The sequence below is a fragment of the Zootoca vivipara genome, chromosome 5, assembly GCF_963506605.1.
Source record: "Zootoca vivipara chromosome 5, rZooViv1.1, whole genome shotgun sequence".
Classification (NCBI taxonomy): Eukaryota; Metazoa; Chordata; class Lepidosauria; order Squamata; family Lacertidae; genus Zootoca; species Zootoca vivipara.
The window spans coordinates 45309000-45332496 of record NC_083280.1 but is presented as its reverse complement, the minus strand read 5'-3'; the positions used below and the strand labels follow the sequence as shown (position 1 = coordinate 45332496).

At 40.9% G+C, this 23497-nt stretch overlaps 1 protein-coding gene across 1 annotated transcript in view; it reads left to right on the top strand.

The window, feature by feature from the left end:
- The first annotated feature begins 241 nt into the window (after positions 1–241).
- PCGF6 (polycomb group ring finger 6) overlaps positions 242–23497 on the top strand; it is a 32695-nt gene continuing 9439 nt past the window's right edge. The window contains exons 1-9 of the mRNA XM_035133104.2: positions 242–684; positions 1796–1895; positions 3411–3507; positions 4035–4090; positions 5407–5466; positions 6930–7038; positions 11694–11721; positions 12635–12733; positions 23166–23252. Coding sequence (XP_034988995.1) covers positions 385–684; positions 1796–1895; positions 3411–3507; positions 4035–4090; positions 5407–5466; positions 6930–7038; positions 11694–11721; positions 12635–12733; positions 23166–23252 — 936 coding nt within the window. The 5' untranslated portion in view covers positions 242–384. The remainder of the gene's footprint in view (positions 685–1795; positions 1896–3410; positions 3508–4034; positions 4091–5406; positions 5467–6929; positions 7039–11693; positions 11722–12634; positions 12734–23165; positions 23253–23497) is intronic.

Sequence of the window (23497 nt, the reverse complement as noted above, 5' to 3'; positions counted from 1 at the left end):
CTATATTGATGTCGTTGTTATATATTTATTTTTACCCCGCCTTTCCCGTAACTGGAACTCAAGGCGGCTTACAGGTAAAAAAAAACACCTAGAGTCCTGGCTCACCGTTGCGATAGAGGGAAAAAAACTCAGTTTCCCAGAGTACATAGGGGTTGTATGTGAACGAGACACATGCCCTAGAAGCGTGCGCGCCAATAGGCTTTGCGCACGCGTCTTGAATCTGTAGTCACATTTAGGGAAGGCTCATAGACATAGGAAAGAAAGGACAGGAATAGTTCCTTTGGGTGTGAACTGCGTTCGCCCTCCCCGCCCCCCAGGCGCTTCCTCGGTTGCTCCTTGTCGGTCGAAGCGGCCTGTACATTTGTTTCCCTCAAAGCCGGGGCGATGAGCGAAGAGGTGGAGGTGGAGGTGGCCGGCGAGGGGCTGGGCGAGGAAGAGCAGGAGGACGTAGACGATGAAGAAGCGATAGCGGGCCTGGAAGCCCCTGGCTGCTCTGGGGAAAACTCCCGCTTCGAAGGGGGAAGCCGCTCTGAGTCCAGCAACGAAGAGATGGAGGAGGATGAGGAAGAAGAGGAAGAGGAAGAAGAGGTGGAGGAAGCAGCAGCAGCAGCAGCTCCTCTAGGAGGGGGGTCCACGGACCCCTTCGGGGGCTTTGGGATGGAGGAAGGCGAAGATGAGGATGAGGTAAAACAAGAGCCAGTGCGCTTAAGGGGCACCCTTGGGTGAAACAGACACAATGGGGTGAGATTCCGTCGGACTAGGATGGAGAAGAAGCAGGTTCAAATCCTCCCTCCGCTGTGAAGCTCCTTGCGTGGCCTTGGATCAATCACCATCTTTCAGCCTAGCCTACCTCACAGGCTTGTTGTGAAGATGAAAGTGGGAGCAGGCAACACATTTACTTTTTCCTGGAACTCGCTGATGAAAGGATGGGGATATAAATATGTAAACAGCGCTTCCTATGATGCCCTGTGCCAAATATAGCCAATGTGGTGCAGTGGCTAGAGAGCTGGATAGGGATTTCAGATTCAGAGCCTTGCTCAGCTTTGACTTTCCTTGGATACCTCTTGGGCTTCTTTCTCTTACCTAATCTTCCCCTGTAAGTTCCTTGGAAATGGTGGGATCAGGAACATAGGAAGCTTCCTTATACAAAGTCAGACTATTGGTACATTTAGCTCAATATTGTGCACACTGACTGGCAGCAACTCTTCAGAGTTTTGAGCAATGGTCTCCCAAAGCCCTACCTAAAGATGTCAAGGATTGAACTGGGATTTTCTGCATGCAAAGCAGATGATCTACCACAGAGTTTATGGCCCTTTCCTATATATGTTTTCCTTGCTCTGTGTTTTCTTACAATGTGACTTCTATTGTGTGTCCCCAGTGAAAAATCCCTCACCATCTCCCGTGGGTAGAGACAGTAATGTTTCTGAATACCAGTTGCTGGAAACTGCAGGAAGGGAGAATGTTCTGATGCTCAGGTTCTGTTTGCCGGTTTCCCATGAGTATCTGGTTGGCCACTGTGATAACAGGATACTGGACAAGATGAGCCATTGGCCTGTTCCAGGAAGCTCTTCTTATCCTCTTATTTTATTTATTCTACAGTATATGTTTACATATGCTTTCACTTAAATGGTTCCCAAAGCAGTTCACAACAAAATTAAAAAGACCGTGTTCAGGAAAACCACCACTTCACTTCTAATACTGTGCTTTAATCAAACAATAAACAATACACATCTTTGTATTGGTAACAAGCAAAACTTTTAAAATGGCTATTTCCCTCCTTTTTTCACGTTTGCAGCGCATGATTAACCTCTCTGAGCTGATACCATATATAATGTGTTCTATCTGCAAAGGGTACTTCATAGATGCCACAACTATCACAGAGTGCCTTCATACATGTAAGTACTAATATTAATTTCTTTCTTGGCAGAAGCTTTGATGTCATCTATGCAGAAATATCAAGCCTAAGTACGTTTTGGTGATAATGTAAAACAATGTTGTATTAATTGTGGTAACTGCATGGTGGTGGATGCCTTTAAGAGGGGTCCTGGAAATTCTAAACAATCCAGCTATGTCTTGGATTATACTACCCCACCCCAAAATTCTCCATGATCATGTTCTGAAATAAAATAAATCATTCCTTTATTTGCCTTTCATATTCAGCTTCCTGAATAGATCTTAGCACATTTTCTTCTCATTAAATAGTGACCCTGACCTGAGCTTCTGCTGCTCCTTAACCTGTTTGTCATGGCTAGTCTGTAGATGACCATATATATGCAGATCTAGAGTGGGTTCTGTAATCCAAAAATCCCTGGAGTCATTGGGTGACAGCAGAAGCCTGAGGTACTGCACACAGATGTTACTGCTGTGCAGATCAAGAAATGTACCATACTTGCCCAGCCCAGAGTCTTCATATTGCCTGCTGGTTAGGAGCCTAGGAAGTTGCCTTTAATCAGGGCAGAGTATTTGTTTTTCTACTCTGCCTGATAGCAGCTTTCTAAATTCTGGTAGAGGTGTTTCACATTCTTTGGTATTTGATCCTAAACACACATACAATATAGATGCAAAAGATTGAACCCAGGTCTTTCTGCACAAAAGCACATGTTCTACCTCAAAGTACAGCTTGTTTTAGGTGCAGCTGCTGCACCTGGCTCCTCCCTTTCAGTTCTTAGTCTGTGAGACGATCTGCATTTTGACAAAAAAATAAAACACAACCCATATTGACAGTGAAAAGGAATAAGGAGTGTCCAGCTAGGCAACAGACCATTCCGTTTGCAGCAGCTGGGAGAGTAAGAAGAGATAAAAGACAGTGGGAAGAGTTGCAGTAATTTGAGGGGGTGGGTTATATACCACCTCAGAGTAGCATTGGGAGTTGGAGCAGTTAGAACAGGCATAGGCAAACTCGGCCCTCCAGATGTTTTGGGACTACAACTCCCATCATCCCTAGCTAACAGGATCAGTGGTCAGGGATGATAGACATTGTAGTCCCAAAACATCTGGAGGGCTGAGTTTGCCTATGCCTGAGCTAAAATCAGCCTTAATAAAAATTGTGTTATTTTATGTAAACATGTTGTGGATCCTTCAGTATGGAAAGGGAGAGATTGAGATCAAGTAAATACATATTGCATACCCCTATTCAAGGCTTATTCTTAATAACTTTTTTTCAGTAAGCTTTTAGTAAGCCTTTGAAATTTTGTATAGAAAAGTAGGGCAGAAATCTATTGAAAATCTTATGCAAAGTTTTTATCCTACACACACACACACACACACACACACACACACACACACACACACGTTTTATTTCTACAGTTGCTCTGCATTTTAGATGACACATGCTATATATTCTGTATTATCTTTGGAACTTGTGTACTACTACTTTATAGGCCTGTAACTGCAAAATTTATCTTCTACAGTCTGTAAAAGCTGCATAGTAAGACATTTTTACTACAGTAACAGATGCCCAAAATGCAACATTGTAGTACATCAGACGCAACCCCTTTATAATATCAGGTAATATACTTTAATTATAATTGTTTATCTATATTTTGTGTATGTGTGTAAAAGAAGCAATGGTTTTCAGATAACACTGATATTTCTATTTTTGAATAAAATAAATTATTGGAACTTGAAAAATACTTCTAACTTGCTATATGCACTGGAGGGAAACGTTGCTGTCTCATAAAAGGTATTGCACCTCACACAATTCTTAATTCCCTTTATTGTTTACCAACAAAAGTTTTGCATATCCAAAAGATTTGCCTCCCTGGTCTTGAAACTTTCCCACACAAGGGTTGTTTGAGACTTCTTATCTCCTCTGGTGCACCAATGCATTGCTTCAAAGATGGTTGTAAAGTTGCTTTTGTAACTGAGATATGTTGTCTTGAACCTCAAATCTTTCCCAAGATAGGGAAACCTACAAATCTCGGTATGCCATTGAAAATAGCTTCTAGTTCCTCCCCTGTGGCTCTTCACCAGTTCACTGCCACAACCCATATTCAATCACTAATTTAATTAACCTTTTTATTGTACTTCCGCAGGCTGGATCGACAGTTGCAAGACATAGTGTATAAATTAGTTGTCAGCTTGGAAGAAAGTAAGTCTTTTATTTTGAGCAGGGTGCTATTTATAAAAATTAAATATAAGATTCACCAGAGAATGTGTTAGCTGTGAATTAGATGATAATTCCTAAATTGCCTTGGTTCTTGATATAAGGGCTGTGTCTATTTTCTGTGACTGCAGAAACACAAGCCCTGCCATGTAGTTTGTCATACAACTATCTGAGATCCTCAACTTTCATTTTATAAGGTTTGTAGGCATTTTGGTTATGGAGAAGAGCTTTAAATATTGTGAACAGTGGCTGGACAAAGGAGCCTTATTCCTACTAGTGCTGGTTTCTTTGACCTGCATAGTTCCTTTTCCACATGGGTCTCTTTCCTTTTCACTCTTCCTTTCCATTTGCCCCTACTGGTCACTGTCATTTAGTGGCCGCTTTCTAGAACCCATGTAGCTTCTATTTCCATACTTTTTGTTTTTTTCTTCCTCAAAGTCTTTGTCAAAACATTCCACATGCCTTGAAAATAATACATTTAAGAAACAGAAAAGCCGGGGCGGGGGCAATAACTTGTATAATAAGTTTGAGGTTCATTAAAGTGTAATATTTATATCCTTTTTAATGTCAGCTCTGGATCAAGTCAAGGCTTGCTGAATCTTTTTAATATTTTTAAGGACCTAAAACTTCTCACTGAATTCATGAATATATACTGTACCTGCCATTTGCAGACCAGTGTGCTCACAGATTGACTACCATAATCAATGCCAGTGGGACAAGTTAAATTTATGAATGCCAAATAGTGCTTTGTGGAATACAAAACTCTAGTATTTTGAATGCAGAAAGGGAGAGGGATAACACCAGTAAGCTAAGAGGTGTTGATGGTGGGAAAAATCAAAGCCTTAGAATTGCATTAATAAACTTTTAAAGATGTAATTACCTCGAAGAATGCATTGGGCATTTCAGATCTCCTATTAAAGTTTCCTATATATCTTAACTGCTGCTGTTTTAAGACTTTTCCTCTCTTTTTGCTGACTTGAGAATCTTTAGATGACACAATACTATAAATGTATGAAAATCCTTCTGAATGATAATGATGGTTTTTTAGGTAGCATATTTTGTATCTCTAACCAACTAGTTTGAGAAAATATATCTATCCTGGGGTGGGGGGTGGGGCAACATGTGCTCTCCACCTGTTGTTGAACTACAACTCCCATCATCCCTGATAGTTCGCCTTCCTGGCTGGAGCCGGAGGGGGTTGGAGCCCAATAGCATACTGAGAGCCACAGATTCTGCACACATCTATGCATTGTATTTTCTATGTGGAGCAAACCCAAATATATTGTATTGCATATTTTTAGGAGAGAAAAAGCAAATGCATGATTTCTACCAAGAGAGAGGTTTGGAAATACCTAAGCCTGGTAAGTTTTTATAACAACTATAGTAGCAGCATTGCTATTTAAAAATATGTATGTAAGAATTGTCATGCCGCTTTATTCCAGTGGATCAGATAGCTCAACTTTCTAACCACAGACTATGGTCAGGCTGATGCTAGGGGATGCCCCATAGGTACGATCATGAAACGTGTTCAAAGTTCAAAATAATAGTAACTTATCTGCCCCACAAGAGTATTATTAAGCTTAATTAACTAGCTTAAAGATTATCTTATTAATGTGCTATAAGATAGCAGGGCAGTTTAGAGTTGTGATATTCCCAAATGAACTATGTAGTCAGCATTTTTTGCTAAGAACAATTGTGTAGTGATTTTGTTCATGTCTATGAAAGACAACTAGTGTTTTAAGGCTCAAAATGGAGTTAAGAATAGAGAAGGAATGTTACTAGATCATACATGCACAGCATAATAAATAAGATTAGATCTGACCATCATAGCAATTGTAGCCACTTTCCTGTCTCTGGCACCCTTTGGGAATTTGGGATATCTTCCTGTGCATTTATGACAACATCAAGGCCTGTCCAAATTCATCAAATATAGGAGAATATTTGCATCCACCGATAACTTTGGCTTACTAGCCAGTTACTAATTTAACAGTGATTCTTGTTAAAATGACAGAGAACTGTGGGGAGGAATGTCTCATATTATATTGAGCTTTAGGTTGCAATATAAGGGTTCTCATGCTGTATCATAGAATCAGAATTGTAGGGTTGGAAGGGACCATGGGAGTCTAGTCCAACTTCCTGTAATACAATCTCAACTAAAGCATCCATGACAGGTGGATGGCCATCCAATCTCTGTTTAAAAACCTCCAAGGAATGAGAGTTCCAAGAGAGACTGTTCCACTGTTGAACAGGTCTTACTGGCAGAAAGTTCTTCCTGATGTTTAGTCAGAAGCTCCTTTCTTGTAACTTGAATCCATTGGTTCAGGTCCTAGCCTCCAGAGCAGAAGAAAACAAGCTTGCTCCATCTTCCTTGTGACAGCAACTTGCGTTGTGGTAACTATAGGTTCTTGGCTATACCGGTAGCTTGTGGTTTAATAAGATAAGATCTAAAACACAAAGTCCAGTTTGGATGATGTGCTAAGCCAAATCTTGGCTTAGCTCAGCATAGCACAGAAATAAAAAATATTGGGAAGGAGCAAAGTCATGTAATCCATGTAAGCATGGTTTGGCTTACCATGTCACGTGAACCAGGCCAGTGGGTTGAAAGAAAATGTGGGTTAAAATTATAACAAAATGCTACATTAATCACAGAAAAAACAGTGCTCTCACTCTTGAGTTAGTAAAAACATTTAAATAGCCCTGATAGCAATTAGGCAGTGCATTTCTGAACTAAGATACGTGCAACTTGTTATTTCATCATGTATCCTATTGTAGGTGGGAAATATATTTTTTGCTTTCTAGTTTTGTTTTTCTTCTACTATCCTAGCTGTTCCACAGCCAATTGCTATAGCCAGGGGGAGGCCCCGTAAAGTTGTAGGCTCGGTTTTCCGTATCCCTCCGGAGCTTGACATGTCACTACTCCTCGAGTTCATTGGGTAAGTGAAAGCAGACTTTTAGTAGATTGAGTTTTAACTTACAAGCAATGTTTTTAAGACATGGACGTAAAATGATATGTTGGCCTTGGCATTCTTTTGCAACATTAGCTTTTTTTTGTTTCAGTAATTAGATCGAGAGCTAATGGATGACATTCAGATTAGCAATTCTATTTGTAGAACTCTTGGCTTACAAAAACCATCTCTTCTTTCCCCATGGATGTAGATTCATCTTGAATTTCTGAACTGTTCTGAAAGGTTTTCTTACCTCTACAGATTGATTTATTGAATAAAAGTTCAGTTCTTACATAAACAGATTGCAATTTTCTATAGTAGGCACATGTAGAACCCTCATTATATCATTTCTCATGAGGTGTATGTGTAAAGACAATTCTATTTCATCAAACTGTGCCCGACCAAGCGTTCTGTAACTTAGGGTGCCTAACCTTCTTTGACCCAAGACACACGGCCATCTAACTAAATAAATGCAAAGTTGACCAATCTATTGAGGGCCACATAGTAGCAGTAATTGTGGCTAACGGGGTCGCCAAACATGCTCTTGCACATGTGCACTGCACTGCACTTGTCACATATATAGCACACACACACTTGGCAGTCACACAGCACCCTGTCTGTCTCATATATAATACACATCCAGTGCACACATCCAGACCCATGCCACACTCTTCTCCTCTTTGCCCCATGCTGTTTCCTGCCCCATTGTGCTGAAAGGATAGGCAACTTCATTCTGTGAACTTCTTTATGTTAATGTATTTTGAGACTCATAGTGAAAAAGGAACCATGGGAAGAGAGTTAGAGCTTCATTAACTGCACAGGAGGAATTCAACCATTAAAAAACAACAAAAAACCCTGCCTGTTTTTAACCACCAGGTGGCAGTGGCAACTGGCAAACATTGAAATGATTATTGCTAAAAGACAAGGCAATGTGTTTCTGGACATGTGCAGTAATGGTTTTTCTCTATTTTAACATATCTATTTTGCATCCAACAAAGTTGCCTGGTCAATGGTAGAGGTTGGTTGTAGACTCAAACTTATTGAGGGCGTCGTTGTGGGTCTCAATGGGCCTTAATCCAGCATCACCCTGGTTTAGAATTGCTGTTTGTAATGGTGTGTGTGCCAATTAACAATACTTTTAATGAGCAACTTTTAATGTTGTGAACTGCCCTGAGATCTATGGATGAAGGGTTGTTTACAAAACTAATTACAGTATTAATAGCCGTAGTAGTAGTGTATGCATATCTATTACATGGTCTGTTTTGTTTTACATTTTGTCATTTTCTGGGAGCAATTTTGTTTATTACCTCTTCCATATCATTCAGTTTATATAGTGAAATGGCCCAGTTCTTCCTATGGTAGTAAAAGGGTATCAGGGACCCCAATCCTGGGAATGGAAAAACTGTGATATCTTCTGCCTTGGAAATAACATGGTTTTCCATCTGTCTTTGTTAACCTTTTAGACATTCATGAAGATAAAGAGTTGACTTAAGGTTTTTTGAAAGATAAAATTCTTGTCTGCAAGTGAATTCGTGTCCATGTATCTAAAGGAAAAGCAGTCAATCTTCTGAAATGCAATTTGTTTTTGTTTTTTTTAATATAATTTTTATTAGATTTTAACAAGAAATACAAGAAAAAAGAAAAAGGCACAAAAAAGAAAAATACATAAAAAAACGACAAAAAAACAAAAAAAAACAAAAAAAAACAGATTCAGACTTCCTCATTTCCCCTTCTTGAGTTCTTATTGTTAAAAATAGTTCTCGCATTTTCCCATTCTAACTTCACATTCTTTTTTCTAAATTTCAACTTTTTCATCTTTTTCATTGCTATTATCCATTCTCCTTGTACTTTAACCTCTTTTCTCTTAACATCCTCTCTCCAAAATTATTATTATCTAATCCCTAGTCTCTTTCCCTTACCCAAAAAAATATAAGATTCACATCCTAATTTATTACCCATTTACTTCCACCCACACAACAAAGTTCCCACCCCCCTTCCCTGGAATCGAAGTCTCCAGATGAATCAGCCAGGTTCTTCATACAATCCTTAATACATTCCGAGATCAGACCATATTATTTCAGACAATACCAAATAATCCAAGACCTCTCAACCCACCCCTAGTCTGTCCCATACCAACTTTTGCCGAACTCTTGCCCCCCTCTTCTGTAATCCCATCACTTTGTATCTTTGCACCTTTTCATCCTCTTTCTGCCCCCCAACTGTTTGTGTCCTCCCCTCTCTCACCGGGGCGCTGATTTTCCCAACCTCTTTTTTGGGGTGCTTTTTTGCTTTTACCCTCTCCTGTTTCACTTCTCTCACCAGTGAAACAGTGTTTTCTCCTACTTTCCCTCCCTGTTCCACCCCTCCCACCAGTAGAACAGTGTTCTTTTCAGGAAATAAATCCATTGGTTCAGCATATTGTCCTTCAGTATTATCTTTCTCCTCTTCTATGTTTTTTACATACGTCACTCCAGCACAGTCCTGGTCTTCCAATCTTTTTTCTTCTCCCTTCTCCTGATCTTCTATATCTGTTGGATCCTGTGTTTTACAGTCAAAAACAAATGTCTCGACAGTCTCTTCTCTCAGAAAGTTTACATCAAGCTTGGAGATGCTCACTTGCTTAGTAAGATCCAAAATTGTTGCCAATATTAAGTCCCACTGTGTGACTTCCTGTCCACTCTCTGGAACCTTCTCTCCTATTCCTTTGTCTAAAACCTCCTCCATCTTTGTACAGACCGGCCGTGGAGTTGAAATTTTAGTCCAATATATATGAAAAGTGAACAAATAGGCAAAAAGCCAAGAATCCAGTCCCACTTGGTCAGAATCTCTCTCTTTACTCCTTCTTTTCCTCAGAGTCAATACTGAGCAGCCTCAAGGCAAAACAAGTCCTCTTTCACTGTTTACAGCTCTCAGTCTCTCACATTCAGCCAGACACATTCCTTTGTATTGTGACATTAATCAGCAAACTGACTGATCTTTCCTTTGACCCGACTCCAGGCTCGCAGGGGGCTTTTCTCATGCTGGATCTCAGTCTTTTGCAGAGATAAATACACCGCTTACTTTTTCCTTTACTCTGCCTCAGGAAAAAGCTCTTTTTACAGCATTTCTGGGTTTTCTAGCTTGCTGCGATCTTTAGTTACTCAATCGGGGGGAGATGACTTCCCTTTTTAATCTCCGCCTCCCACTGCCAAATTCTTGTTTCAAATTGATTGGTTTCAACTTACTTCGTCCAGATCGTAACTTTTTCAGGAAGAATCCACCGCCTGCAGGTTGGAGGCTCGGAGCTTCGCTTCTTGGAGGTAACGATGGTATGCCTAAAATGGCTCCCGCGACTGCCACTCGGCTGGCTCTCAGGGGCTCTTGCGGGCTTCCTGGGCAGCTGAGGAGTCGCTTCTGGAGCTCCGCCAGGCAAAATTTGCCCCCTGGACGCTCAACCAGCGGTATTTACGGGGATCCGCGTGCCCCCGCGGATTCCCCCCCCCTCCGCGATGCCAGAAACCTCGCAGCGCGAGGTTTCTGCGCCTCCATTTTCCAGCGCGGCAGACCGGAAGTCCTTCTGAAATGCAATTTGACAGCTGATTGTGCGTATGATTGTTCTGCTCAGCACACAATCTTGCACACTATATACCTTTTAGATTGATGTCTAAAGGTAGACTTTAAGCTACATGGTTAGTTCTACTAAAGTCAAGCTCACTATTTTTCCTAATACAAAATTCTGCAATATAAAGGTTTGTTTCTGTGTCAGTATAAAGAAAGCAGTTTGTCACTGAAGCTTTTAAAAATATCCATGTATATTTTAAATACACCGGCCTAGTTCAATAGTTTCCAGTTGCTCCTGAACCAGGAAGCTGTGCCTACCAGGATCAAAGCAAGCCAGGATATTAAGCTGCCAGGATATTTGTGCTTATGAAGCCAATATATGTTTGTCTGATCTGGGCCATTGTCTTCTCTTGAAACCAATTCTTAAATTGCACTGATCTAAAATATTGAAAGAATCTCAAACTTGAGGAATGGTGTTCTCAGTATTCTAATTACACCAATATGCATTCTCAGCAGAGCAGCAATAGCAAGTGTAAAGCAGTATCTAAATGCTGTACCAGACTGGATGAGGATTACCTATGGAGTGCAGATGGAATTGAAATGGTGGTGATTAACGACCAGCTTGACTTAAATGAGGTGGCCTTGGCTCTTCCTGGTAGTGTCATCCACACTCTCTAAGCAGGCTTGTTAATTAGGGTTGTTCCTGAATCCAGTCTAAGGAACTTCTGTGATGATAGTTTTTCTTGTGGGTTGCATCTGATTCAGAAAATGTTTCCCCTTTCTTGAAGATAGGAAACTTACCCCTGTGGTGCATGCCTTAGGAACTACTTGAATAAACTACTACAGTTTTTCCTGACTAATAGCTACAACTTGTGGTGAGTGCTGCTGCCTGCCTTTAACAGGAGATTATGATAATGACGATAACTGGTAATATTCTAAACTTCCTTCCAAACATAATCCAAGGACCCGATGAGCATATAAATTACACATATATCACAGAAAAACTCTGTAACTAATGGCATTGTATTGATTTAGCAGTTTGAGCCTGCAAATCCAGATGTAGCTCAGACATATTTATTATGTTAATTCTCTTTTTCTTTCAGAGCTAATGATCTGTCTGGGAAATTTAAGGTACAAATACTGCTGAAATTTATCTTCCTTTGGTTCATTGTTATGACATGCATAAGTAAAACTAAATGTTTCATTGAGAAAGCCAATGATTCTGTCCTGGAGTATATACTGCATTTTTGCAAATCCTCAATTTATATAGAGAAAGGAATATTGCAAAGGCAGGGATGTAATATTTTAGTTTGAGGGACCAGGCAGTAAAGCACACTGGAGATTATGACTGCCTCTGAAGCATGGTGGCCTGCCTGTAGCCTTTCAGATGCTGCAGCCAAACAACATCTGAAGAATCACAGGTTAGTCGCTCCTGTTTTAAAGAATGAACAACTAGACAGTATTCTATTGAAATTGGCTACTGGTTAAACAGTGCCCAGAACATCATGTTTTTAATTATGTCTGTGAGCTATTTGTGAAGGGTAGAAATTTGTAAATACAGTAAATAAATAAAAATGGTACATACATGTATTTGAGAGTGAATGTGGTGTAGTGATTACAACCTCAGGCTGAGACAATCCAGCTTCAAATTACCACTCAGCCATGAAGCTCACTGGTACCCTTGAACCTGTTGCTAACTCTCAGCCTAGCCCATCTCACAGCATTGTGGTGAGGATAACATGGAACAGGGAGAACCGTCTATGCCTTTTTTAGCTTATGGGAAGGAGAACTAAATACAGAAGATACATGTGCAGTGAGATTGTGGGTGGAAGAGGGAAAATAGTTGAACTGTGGGTTGCAGCTGAACAACATCATCTTTCTGCTGAAAAAAGCTGTTTAAGGGGGAAATTTGTGAAAATGACTTACTGGTTCCATCTAATAATAATAATAATGTGGGATAGAGTCCTTGTTAAAGAACCTGATTAGAATTGCCCCCTGCATTACTGACCAGTCTTACAGTATGAAATCTGTTTCCTCTTTCCAGCCACTGGAAAAGAAGTTTGTACGGGTTTCAGGAGAGGCAACAATTGGACATGTGGAGAAATTTCTCCGAAGAAAGATGGACCTTGATCCTGGCTGCCAGGTATGCTGTGCTAATTGTTTGCACCATATAGTTGGCTATGACACTCCTTTACTCTCTTGCTCACACTGAAAGTCCACTTCCCAGCAGCAAGTATGCAAGTGAGGTTTTTACCGTTCTCCATGCAGTATATTTCACAAGGCATTATGTAACTTGGAAAAGCCACACTTGTTGCATCGAAGAATTTATGTAACACACACTGAGGCAATAGCAAGCAAGCACAGAAGAAGAAACCAAAGAAGATAAGTCAAATATAAGAGGGCAAGCCAGGGTGTTGGATTATAAGAGCTTTAAAGTTATTTCCACTCCTCCACATAGATTTTTAAATAGAACTTTCCCATATTTCTCTCTGTGATGTTTTGAGGGGCAAAACAGAGTTTTCAGTGAAATGTTTGACAGCATATTTTTGTTTACCTTTTACATGTGCTGTTTGCTGTCTCTGATTTGCAGCTTTAGCACCATTTAAAAAAACAAAATAGCCTCCTTCTATGGCAATCTCATTTCAGGATCGCATAGGCAACATGAAGGTGTCATGTTGCCATGTAGCCACTCAGATTTGGCCTTTCTCCCCTTCAGCATCCCTCCCTCTAACATCCTGGGGGCAACAGCTATACACTTGTGTACCTTGAAAATCCTGCCTCCGTCTCAGTCCAGGGAACCCAAATGAGTAGTGAGATGGGACCACTGTCCTGAGCCCATCAACAGATTGACACCATCTTCCCACCTTATAGTGTCATTCCGAAGCTGAATGAAGCCATACTCTTCTAGTGTGTGAGAAAAGGGTCCCTATCTACCATGCCATAGCAACAAATGAGGCAAAGTCATAACCCTTTATTGAACAGCCTCCAAAATGGAGGAGATTCTGAAGAAGAACTACACATGTTTAGGGTTTCCAACAAGTCAGCCCACCAAGACTCTTTACCTTGGGCCGTTGCTTGAAAGGCAGCTGAGTATCAGCTGCAGTGTCCATGGTGGCACTCTGTTCCATGGTAGGAACAAAAGATACAGCAGCCATGCCTGGAGCAAATAGGTTGATATTCTTACAGAGGAACAGCTAGGAGCATCCTCATCACTGCTGTTGCTAATGAGGTGGAACTCTCTCTGTACAACCCCAGGCCTGCATCTTGTCTGTCTGAGTTATGGTCTCCCTGTCCAGGGTTTATATACTGGTAGTTCTATGCTGTGATTGATCACAGCATACCTTATGCTCTGTTCTGGTCTGGAAGGTCAGTAGGATAAAAATTCTGTGTCATCAGCTCTAGGTCTAGTCTAAAACTTCACCATAAATGGGGGTGTGGGTGGCGCTGTGGGTTAAACCACAGAGCCTAGGGCTTGCTGAGCAGAAGGTCGGCGGTTCAAATCCCTGCGACGGGGTGAGCTCCCGTTGCTTGGTCCCAGCTCCTGCCAACCTAGCAGTTCAAAAGCATGCCAAGTGCAAGTAGATAAATAGGGACCGCTACAGCGGGAAGGTAAACGGCGTTTCCGTGTGCTGCTCTGGTTTGCCAGAAGTGGCTTTGTCATGCTGGCCACATGACCCGGAAGCTGTACGCCGGCTCCCTCGGCCAATAATGCGAGATGAGCGTGCAACCCCAGAGTCGGTCACGACTGGACCTAATGGTCAGGGGTCCCCTTTACCTAGTTCTATGCTGTGATTGATCACAGCATACCTTATGCTCTGTTGTGGTCTGGAAGGTCAGTAGGATAGAAATTCTGTATCATCAGCTCTAGGTCTAGTCTAAAACTTCACCATAAATGGGGGTGTGGTCATGTTGTTTTAATATTATAAGACAATGTAAGTGCTGTATGTTCTTCCCTTATGACACTGATGTCCATCTTCACTGGCAGAAAAATTGTACTGGTACATCTGTCATCATGGTGGTGGCATATTTTGTGTTCTGAGAGTGTATCATGGCTTTTGCCAAATTGTGCAGCTGTTCAGCAGGTGCAACTTGATATTGAATTTCATGTTTTATAAAATACAGGATTCAAGGATTATGCATCCTTGTAGTTGCATTAATACATGTAATTAAAAGAAAGGTTTCTGATTCTGCCTTTTAAGAACATTAATCTGCCCAAATGGTCTGATGTGTTGAGACTTCAGAGTGTGGTTTGTTGCTGTCTTGTAATGAAAATGTACACTAAGTGAATTCATTGGGCACATTTGTAAAACCTACAGTATTGATTTTGTGATATGTTGTGATCTGTTTTCCAAAGATGGGATAGACATATTTTGTTCTCAACTGTGTCTGCAAATGCCTTTGATTGTTCAGGTTTATTAGTTTCTGTTGATATACCTTCTGTTCATTTTCAAAGTGTGCCTAGATTAATTTGCAGATAGAAGATATGGCAATGCATATTTAAACCCCATCCCATGCTAAAAGAGTAACTGCAAAACTTCCATCTTCTGTCGTCGTTACTGGAACATGCAACACTCTTTAAAAGCCTTGTATGCTGCAGACTGCAGCTGAACATAAAAGTTGATGTTGCACTTGTTTCCTAGATATATTACTTGGAAGTAGGCCCCTAAGGATTCCCAGCTTAATTGTGGTTGAGTCCAGAGGAGTTCTTTGCTAGGACACGGCACTAGAGAGCCTTGATTTTCTCTCTTCCCATAAGTTGGCAGTTTGTTTATTATTGTTAATGATGCTTGAAAGTCCTGGTCTTGGTCACTGAGGGAATGATTAGTTTTATGCCTGCAGCATAGAGCCATAATTGCAACGTGATTTTTGAATGTTATCAGGTGTTATTTAATTGTAACATGGTCAATCCGAAAACAATATTTCTCCTTTACTGTACATACTTGTTTGCTCACTAATTGCAATGAAGTATATCTGGAATGTCTAGCTTCAGTAACTACTTGTCAGAACATATTGTTGATGTTACTATTCTCATATTCCTCTTTAGTTTTGCTGTACTGTAGGAAGCCTGTATCCTGAAGGCATGACACAGCCTGCCAAGTAGTTTCTTCTGTGTGCTGTCCTTCCAACCACACTGATTCTGGCAATGGCAAAAGAAAAAAGGAGTTATGGTGCTGGGCTGGGAGAAGCACTTCATTGGAGGTTCAAATCACCCTGTCCCTGCTCATCAGGCAAATTGGATGAGCAGGGAAGGGATGATTTGCATCTGCACCAGAATACTAGGCTGGCAGGAGAAGTTTAAACCTCTCTTCCCAGCACTGCAGTGGTGATTCCAATCTTTTCCCTTCCCATCTGCATAGATCACTGAGGATGGGATTGGGTTTGGGTGTGTGGGTGTGGGTGGGTGTGACCTGACCCAAGTGGTTGGCCAAAGGTCATTGCAGCCATTGGCCCAAAAATTGTTAGCTACCCTTACTTTCGAGTGTAAATTTATTAGCTCCATTATTACAGTGGAACCTCGGGTTACGTACCTTCCTCCTTATGAACGCTTTGGGTAACGACCTCTCCTAACCCGGAAGTAGATGCTCCTGGTAGCGAACTTTGCCCCAGGATGCGAGTGGCAGCGGGAGGCCCCATTATCAAAAGTGTGCCTCACATTAAGAACGGTTTCAGGTTAAGAATGGACCTCCAGAATTAATTAAGTTCATAACCGAAGGTACCACTGTTTTAGAGGTAGGGCCTTGGCTGCTATTGTGCCCTGGCTTTGGGATGTTCTCCCCAAGGCAGCTTGCTTGGTGCCAGCATAGATGTCCTTTCAGCACCAGGTGAACACCTTATGTGCTCATGCCTTTTAAACTACGTATTTTTGCATTTTAGGCTTATATTTTGTGGTCCCAGCTGTCCTGGTTTTAAAGTTTTTATGACTGCTGTTGTTTTAGACATCTGCTGAGGCACTCTAAAAGTCTTTGGACTGAAAAGTGTATTAAGTATTTGCAATTTAAAAAATAAATAAATTGTTGAATAAACCACATCTTCCCACCACTTTCAGTTGCCATCTTGCCCCCTGGACTCACATATTCTTATTGAAATCAGCCTGTGAGCTGCTGTCTTCACCTGATAAGACTGTTGTAGTAATGTCTGGAAAATATCTTTTTGAAATAGTAAGTGCCTTGCCATCCTAATATCAGGACATCCAAAAGCTGCTTTCTGCCTGCCTTTTGAGTGAGAATTAGTGTGGGGAGTGAGCGACAGTTATAAAGGAATTTGCTATTTCACTGCTTTAGATGTACTAATATAGCTTACAGAAGTGTTCCCTTGCCAGAGGAATCTCTCAGATGAAAGTGTTTATTGTAAATGAAGACGGGCTTTGGGGAAATAATTAGAAGTAGCATGGGTTTGATGTATCTCCTGCTAGAAATCAGTGTGTGATTAGGCCCAATATAATATCTGGTGCACGGTAAAGGCACAATGAGAGCAATTTATAAACCAAGGGAGGATTGGGGTCAATAATTTGAATAAATAGCCCATGCAGATTTTTAACTGGCTCCTCAGTAGCTGTGTTTACCATGTATATCTAAAGTTAATGCTCAGCACCTGAAGCGGAACCAGTATCAGAACCCCCAAAACAAGAAAGAAGAAATTGTTTTCAAGGCAGGGAGCCAAAGAAAAGCATCATGGTCTCAGGCAGACTAAAGTTCCAGCAGGGGCAGTTGGTGAGTAGGAGGTCAGCCTGACAGGATCTGCTTACAAGGAGACAAGTTGCTCAGAATGAAGAACAGGCCCTGAGGCTGAGACTTTATACAGCCAGATAGAGTTGCATTCATCCCCCTAGTCATCTAATGCGGTACAGTGTCAGCTGGTGGAGCTTGTAATGCAACCGGGATGACACTTCGGGATAACATGTGCATGCACACAAAAGCTCATACCTATGACAAACTTAGTTGGTCTCTAAGGTGCTACTGGAAGGGATTTTGTTTGTTTTTTGTTTTTTGTTTCGACTACGTCAGACCAACACGGCTACCTACTTGTAATAAATGAAATTGGACTCAGACCCCACACAAGCATACAAAAAAGAACTGAACAAGATTGTCAAGGAGCTACCCCTACACATCCAAGAACAGATCCTCACAAACACACCAGCGGAACCTCGGCCAGGAACTTTCTATCTTCTACCCAAAATACACAAACCAGGAAATCCAGGACGCCCCATCATCTCAGGTATTGGCACCATTACAGTGGGTGTTTCCGGCTATATGGACTCTGTTCTGAAACCATATGCTATCAGTGCTCCCAGCTACGTACGTGACACCACAGATTTTCTGAGGAAAATACAATCTTTGAACAATCTTCCTAACAATACTATACTAGCCACTATGGATGTGGAATCTCTATATACCAACATCCCACACAATGATGGTTTACAAGCCATAAGGAACACCATTTCAGATAAAACCACAGCGGACTTTGCTACCAAACTCTGCCACTTTGTCCTTACCCACAACCACTTCAAATTTGGTGATGACCTGTTCCTCCAGATCAGCGGCACAGCCATGGGCACCCGCATGGCCCCACAGTATGCCAACATCTTCATGGCAGATTTAGAACAACGTTTCCTAAACTCCTACCCACTCAAACCTCTCTTGTACCTGCGATACATTGACAATATTTTTATTATCTGGACACATGGACAACAGACCCTGGAAACCTTCCACCTGACATTCAATGACTTTCACCCCACCATCAACCTAACAATGAACCAATCTATGCAAGAAATACATTTTTTGGACACTACTATAAAAATACAGGATGGACGTATAGACACCACCTTATACAGAAAACCAACTGACCGACAAACACATCTACATGCTTCTAGCTACCATCCCAAACATACCAAACAATCCATTGTATACAGCCAGGCCCTACGTTACAACCGCATCTGTTCCAACTCTACAGACAGAGAATCTCACCTAAGAGATCTACAGCAAACCTTTTTAGAACTAAAATATCCACCTGATGAATTTAAACAACAGATCAACAGAGCCAGACTGATACCTAGAGAGAACCTGCTGCAAGACAGACCCAAAAAAGAAAATAACAGAACACCACTAGTCATCACATACAGCTCCCAAGTTAAAACAGTACAACGCATCATCAGAGATCTACAGCCTCTCCTGGACAATGACAGCTCCCTTTCTCAAGCTCTGGGAGGAAGACCTTTCATTGCCTACAGACAGCCACCCAATCTTAAACAACTCCTCACCCACAATAATACAACCACCAGACTTAACATGGACACTGGTACCAGAGCCTGCAATAAACCCAGATGCCAACTTTGCTGCCACATACACCCGGACAACATCATTACTGGCCCCAACAACATCCAACATACCATCTCAGGACTATTTAATTGCTCATCTTCTAACATTGTGTATGCCATCAAATGCCAACAGTGCCCTTCAGCTCTCTATATTGGACAAACAGGCCAAACCCTATGCCAAAGGATAAATGGACATAAATCTGACATCAGGAACCAGAAGACAGAAAAACCAGTAGGAGAACACTTCAATCTCCCAGGACATTCTATACAAGATCTCAAAGTAGCTGTCTTACTACAAAAGAATTTCAGAAATAGACTGGAAAGAGAAGTTGCTGAATTACAACTTATCACCAAGCTCAAAACCATGGTTTGAACAGAGATATCGGATTCTTATCTCATTATACATGATAAGCGATCTTCAGCCATCTCAACCCTTGCTTTTTCATGCAAAACCATTTGCAGTCGTTTTCGGTCATCAACAGCTATCAGTCAGTCAATCACCCACTTCCACCACCCTTCTGAGTGACCCCCCTCTCCTCCCCCTCCCCACCCCCTCCCCACCCCTTCTCTACATAAGTGCCTGGGGACTCCTATTTCACTGTATCTGAAGAAGTGTGCATGCACACGAAAGCTCATACCAAAATAAAAACTTAGTCGGTCTTTAAGGTGCTACTGAAGGAATTTTTTCATTTTACTTCGACCCAGACCAACACGGCTACCTACCTGTTACCTGTAATAAGTTAGTGTGCAACTCTTTCGCCAAAGATGCTGCTGGGTGGTCAGGAGGGCAAGGTGCTGGAGCCTGACAAAAATTCTTGAGAGATCCAGTGCTTAATGCACAAGTTATGTCTCATTGTCATCTATTTTTCCTTCCAATTCCAGGCATGCTTACTTGGGAGTAAGATGCATAGAACTTTGTGGAACTTCTGAGATACATATGTGTTGGATTGGGCTGCCAGAGAAATAACTTGCATGTATCCAATCAAGGCACGTAATTCTTCAAAAACATCAGAAAGGTTATATCCATTGTTGAAACACTAGTGTAACACTGATTTGGTTCCAATCTTAAAAGTCTGTAATAGATTTAGAACACTGCTGGCAGATGGGATTCCTACCCCCTTATCTGTAATATATTTCCTTACATCACAGGGATTAATGGATATAATTACTAATGCTACAGATGCTTCTTAAAAGGGTGGTTGAGAACAAATTGCTTTTTTTCTTTGTATTTCTATTCCCTTGAGTTCTGCAGCTATCACCTGAATCCCACCCGAAAAATTAGTATTGAAGCTTTAGGACTTAGCACTGAAGTAGCAGAATTAGGCATTTAATATTCCAAGCACTTTGAGGTAGAGAGGAAGCAGCTTTGCAATCATTTATTTAAAGCCACTGAAACATTTAATATCTGAAGTCTAGAACTGCAGCAGTGAAGGTCACATCAGGATATCTCTAGGCAGTGACTTTTGAATTATCTCAGGACTGTTTTACAGCAATGGGATTGGTTAACATTTTGCTTCCAGTGTTAATAAACTGGAATAAGTTCCATCTGATCATAATTTGTGGCATTTAATGGCTTTGAATACATAGGGTTGTATGTAGTGTTGTCTGTATGTGCAGAACAGGCTTCCACTTGTGCAGAGGGACTTCACCATCCTCTGAAGCCTTCCATGCACCCTCAAAATGTGTTCTAGAAGGTTGGGCTCTGCAGAGCAGATTTTGGGGCCACTTGGGACTGCAATGGGGAGGAGAGAAAAGTGAGCACAGCCTAGGATTCTGCCCATAGGAAACAGGCAGGTGGTCTGAAATGCAGATAAAATGTGTGTATTTTGCACCTTAGTGCAATTTGCCATTTTTAGATGCTAATTTGCCATTTTTAAATGTTTGTAATAAGTTAGGAAGATAAAGAGGGGGAAGTGGGGGAAATACATAGAAATAAATGCAGCTCTAATGTCCAATTTCTTATGGACTGGACTTACCGGTAGGACATTTCACTTGATCATATTCTGTTTTGCCTTTTTTTTCTTACTTGCTCCCTCTTTCTCCTCTTTCTGTTTTATCCATATCCAAGGTCCTTGCTGTTATCTCTAGTGTCATTAGATAAAGGGCGGTAATCCACTCTGACAAACAGGAGACAGGCTGTTCAAAAGATGTAACTGAAATGTCTGTTAGGATTTCTGCTTCCCTACCCATCAGATGTTTTTCTGCTTCTGCCAAAGGTGGCCAACTTTGTTGACTCCTTTAAAGATTCTTGAGATTTCTACTACTGTAGAAATGTTTGTACTAATTTAGCGTGATAAAGTGGGAAAATATGTAGGAATCAATACTGAGCAAGCCAAGCAGATAATTTGGAAATGTATGCCTGGTAGGTCTAAATATGGTAAATTCTGCCCCTAGATGCTATTTTCGATCAAAACAGACTATCACTTAAATTTCAAGATTGTCCAGTAGCACCTTAGAGACCAACTAAGTTTGTTCTGGGTATAAGCTTTCTTCGTGCATGCACACAAAAGCTTATACCCAGAAAAAACTTAGTTGATCTCTAAGGTGCTACTGGACAATATTTTAATTTATTTATTTATTTCAACTGCGTCAGACCAACACGGCTACCTGAATCTTAAATTTCAAGGTCTCCTCTCCCACACCTATAGAGTATTGAGTTATCAGAGAATACCAACACTACTACATGCTCTTCAATACAAGAACAATCCTAATTATGAAACCTAGGAAGGTATTATGAAACCTAGGAAGGTGAACATCCTCTAGCAGACTAAGTCAATACAATCCCCAGTGAAGGAAACAGAACTACTGTAACTTCAAACAGTGAAGGTATCTCTGACTCCCTATAGGTTTCCAGGATGTGTTTTGTTTTGATTTTGCATTTTTTTTTAAATCATCTGCTGACTGAGAGAGGTGGTTCTGAAAATATCCAGGAATATCTTGAGTATAATCTGCCTCCTGTTATTCAGAACAAATTAGTACCCAGAATAGCACCAGAGATAAGTCAAAGACACACAATTCATTGTTTAAGAACCCAGTTGGCCATTTTCACACTGAGGAAGCTTTTGTCAAGGATTGATGGTGAATTTGTCAGTAAAAATAATAATTGTTTACTTGTTTATTAAATTAATATACCACCCTTCATCCAAAGATCTCAGGGCAGTTCACAACATAAAAATACATAATAAAACAAAAACAAAACAACCTAAAGACAACTTGTCTGCTGCTGCCATTTGCTTCTTGCAAATCTTGCAAACTCCTGAAACTGCAGGAGTTAAAATTGTACCCCAGAACACAACCCCAAATCCCCTGCACGTAGTGCAAAAGGGTTTTGTAGGTAACAAAATCACAGCACATTGATCAACACAGAAACAATTTATTGACACTAGAAAGGCTGAACTCTACCAACTTAGATATTAAACATGGACATGATCATGACTTGTTGATCCTATCTTTGTTTCAGTTGCATCACTTGAAATTTCTGTTTGCTGATGGTGTGGATGACTTAAGCAATATCATGCAATAGTTACATGCAATTCTTACATGAATGGACTGTGCAGCTCTGTTTAGTTTTAAAGAATCATTCAGAGAGTTGCCAATAATCAGTATCTCTGGGACTTGTTAGTGTCAAATGAGATACAGATTGCAAATGGCATGTACACACTGTCCACAGAGAACTGGCACCCAGGAGCTCCTGCGTTATTTAATTAAAATGATACTTGGACACCTGCTCATGTTAACACGTTTAACCACACCTGTTCTGAAGGGATGTTTGCTTTGAACATTGAATTTTTTGAGATATTTATTGACACATCCACTGAACAGTACAAAATAAAGTTAATATTTGAACAAAGTCCAAAGTCATTGGAGTTAATAAGACAGGAAAAGGATATTTAAAGTAGTTAACGGGGAAGCAATAAGTCTTATGAAGCTGGTACAGGGGGTGCTGTCTTCAAATGAACTCAATCTGTTTAGGAGTGTGCTTTACATGTTTATAGCTGCTTGTTAGTTTACAGTGCTATTGCAGGCAATGGGTTCTTGATGGCAATAAAAACTTGTGTTTTGAAGAGATCTCTTGCCAAATCCTCAAATTTGCTTTTTGGGACTATAAAAGAGTAGTTTTGAGGTCCTAGAGAACATTTCTGGAGATGAAATAGATACATAAAATGTGTACTCAAACAGCCTTTGAATTAAAGCTTTAAAGCCCCTAGCTTGTTTCATCTAAAGAAAACACATTTTGATACTTTTTTCTGTTTATTTGTAGGTAGACATAATATGTGGTGATCACCTGCTGGAACACTATCAGACTTTGAGGGAAATCCAACGAGCTCTAGGGGAGAGTGCAGTGCAGGTAAGTTGATGCCACAGCTACAAGGGAATTGCCTCTGGTGCTCCTGCCTCTGTCTCCTATACGCCCCCTGGGGATATAGCCAAGAACTGCATTTGCCGGGAAAACTTCTGAGTTATGAACCTTTAAGGCAAAAGTGTGCATGAGTCTTTGTCCAGCAGTGGCAATGGCCGAAATGGAGCGTCTGGCTTTTACCAACAGCAAGTTTGCCTGTGTATACAGATGAGCACCTCCCTTTTGTGTGGAAG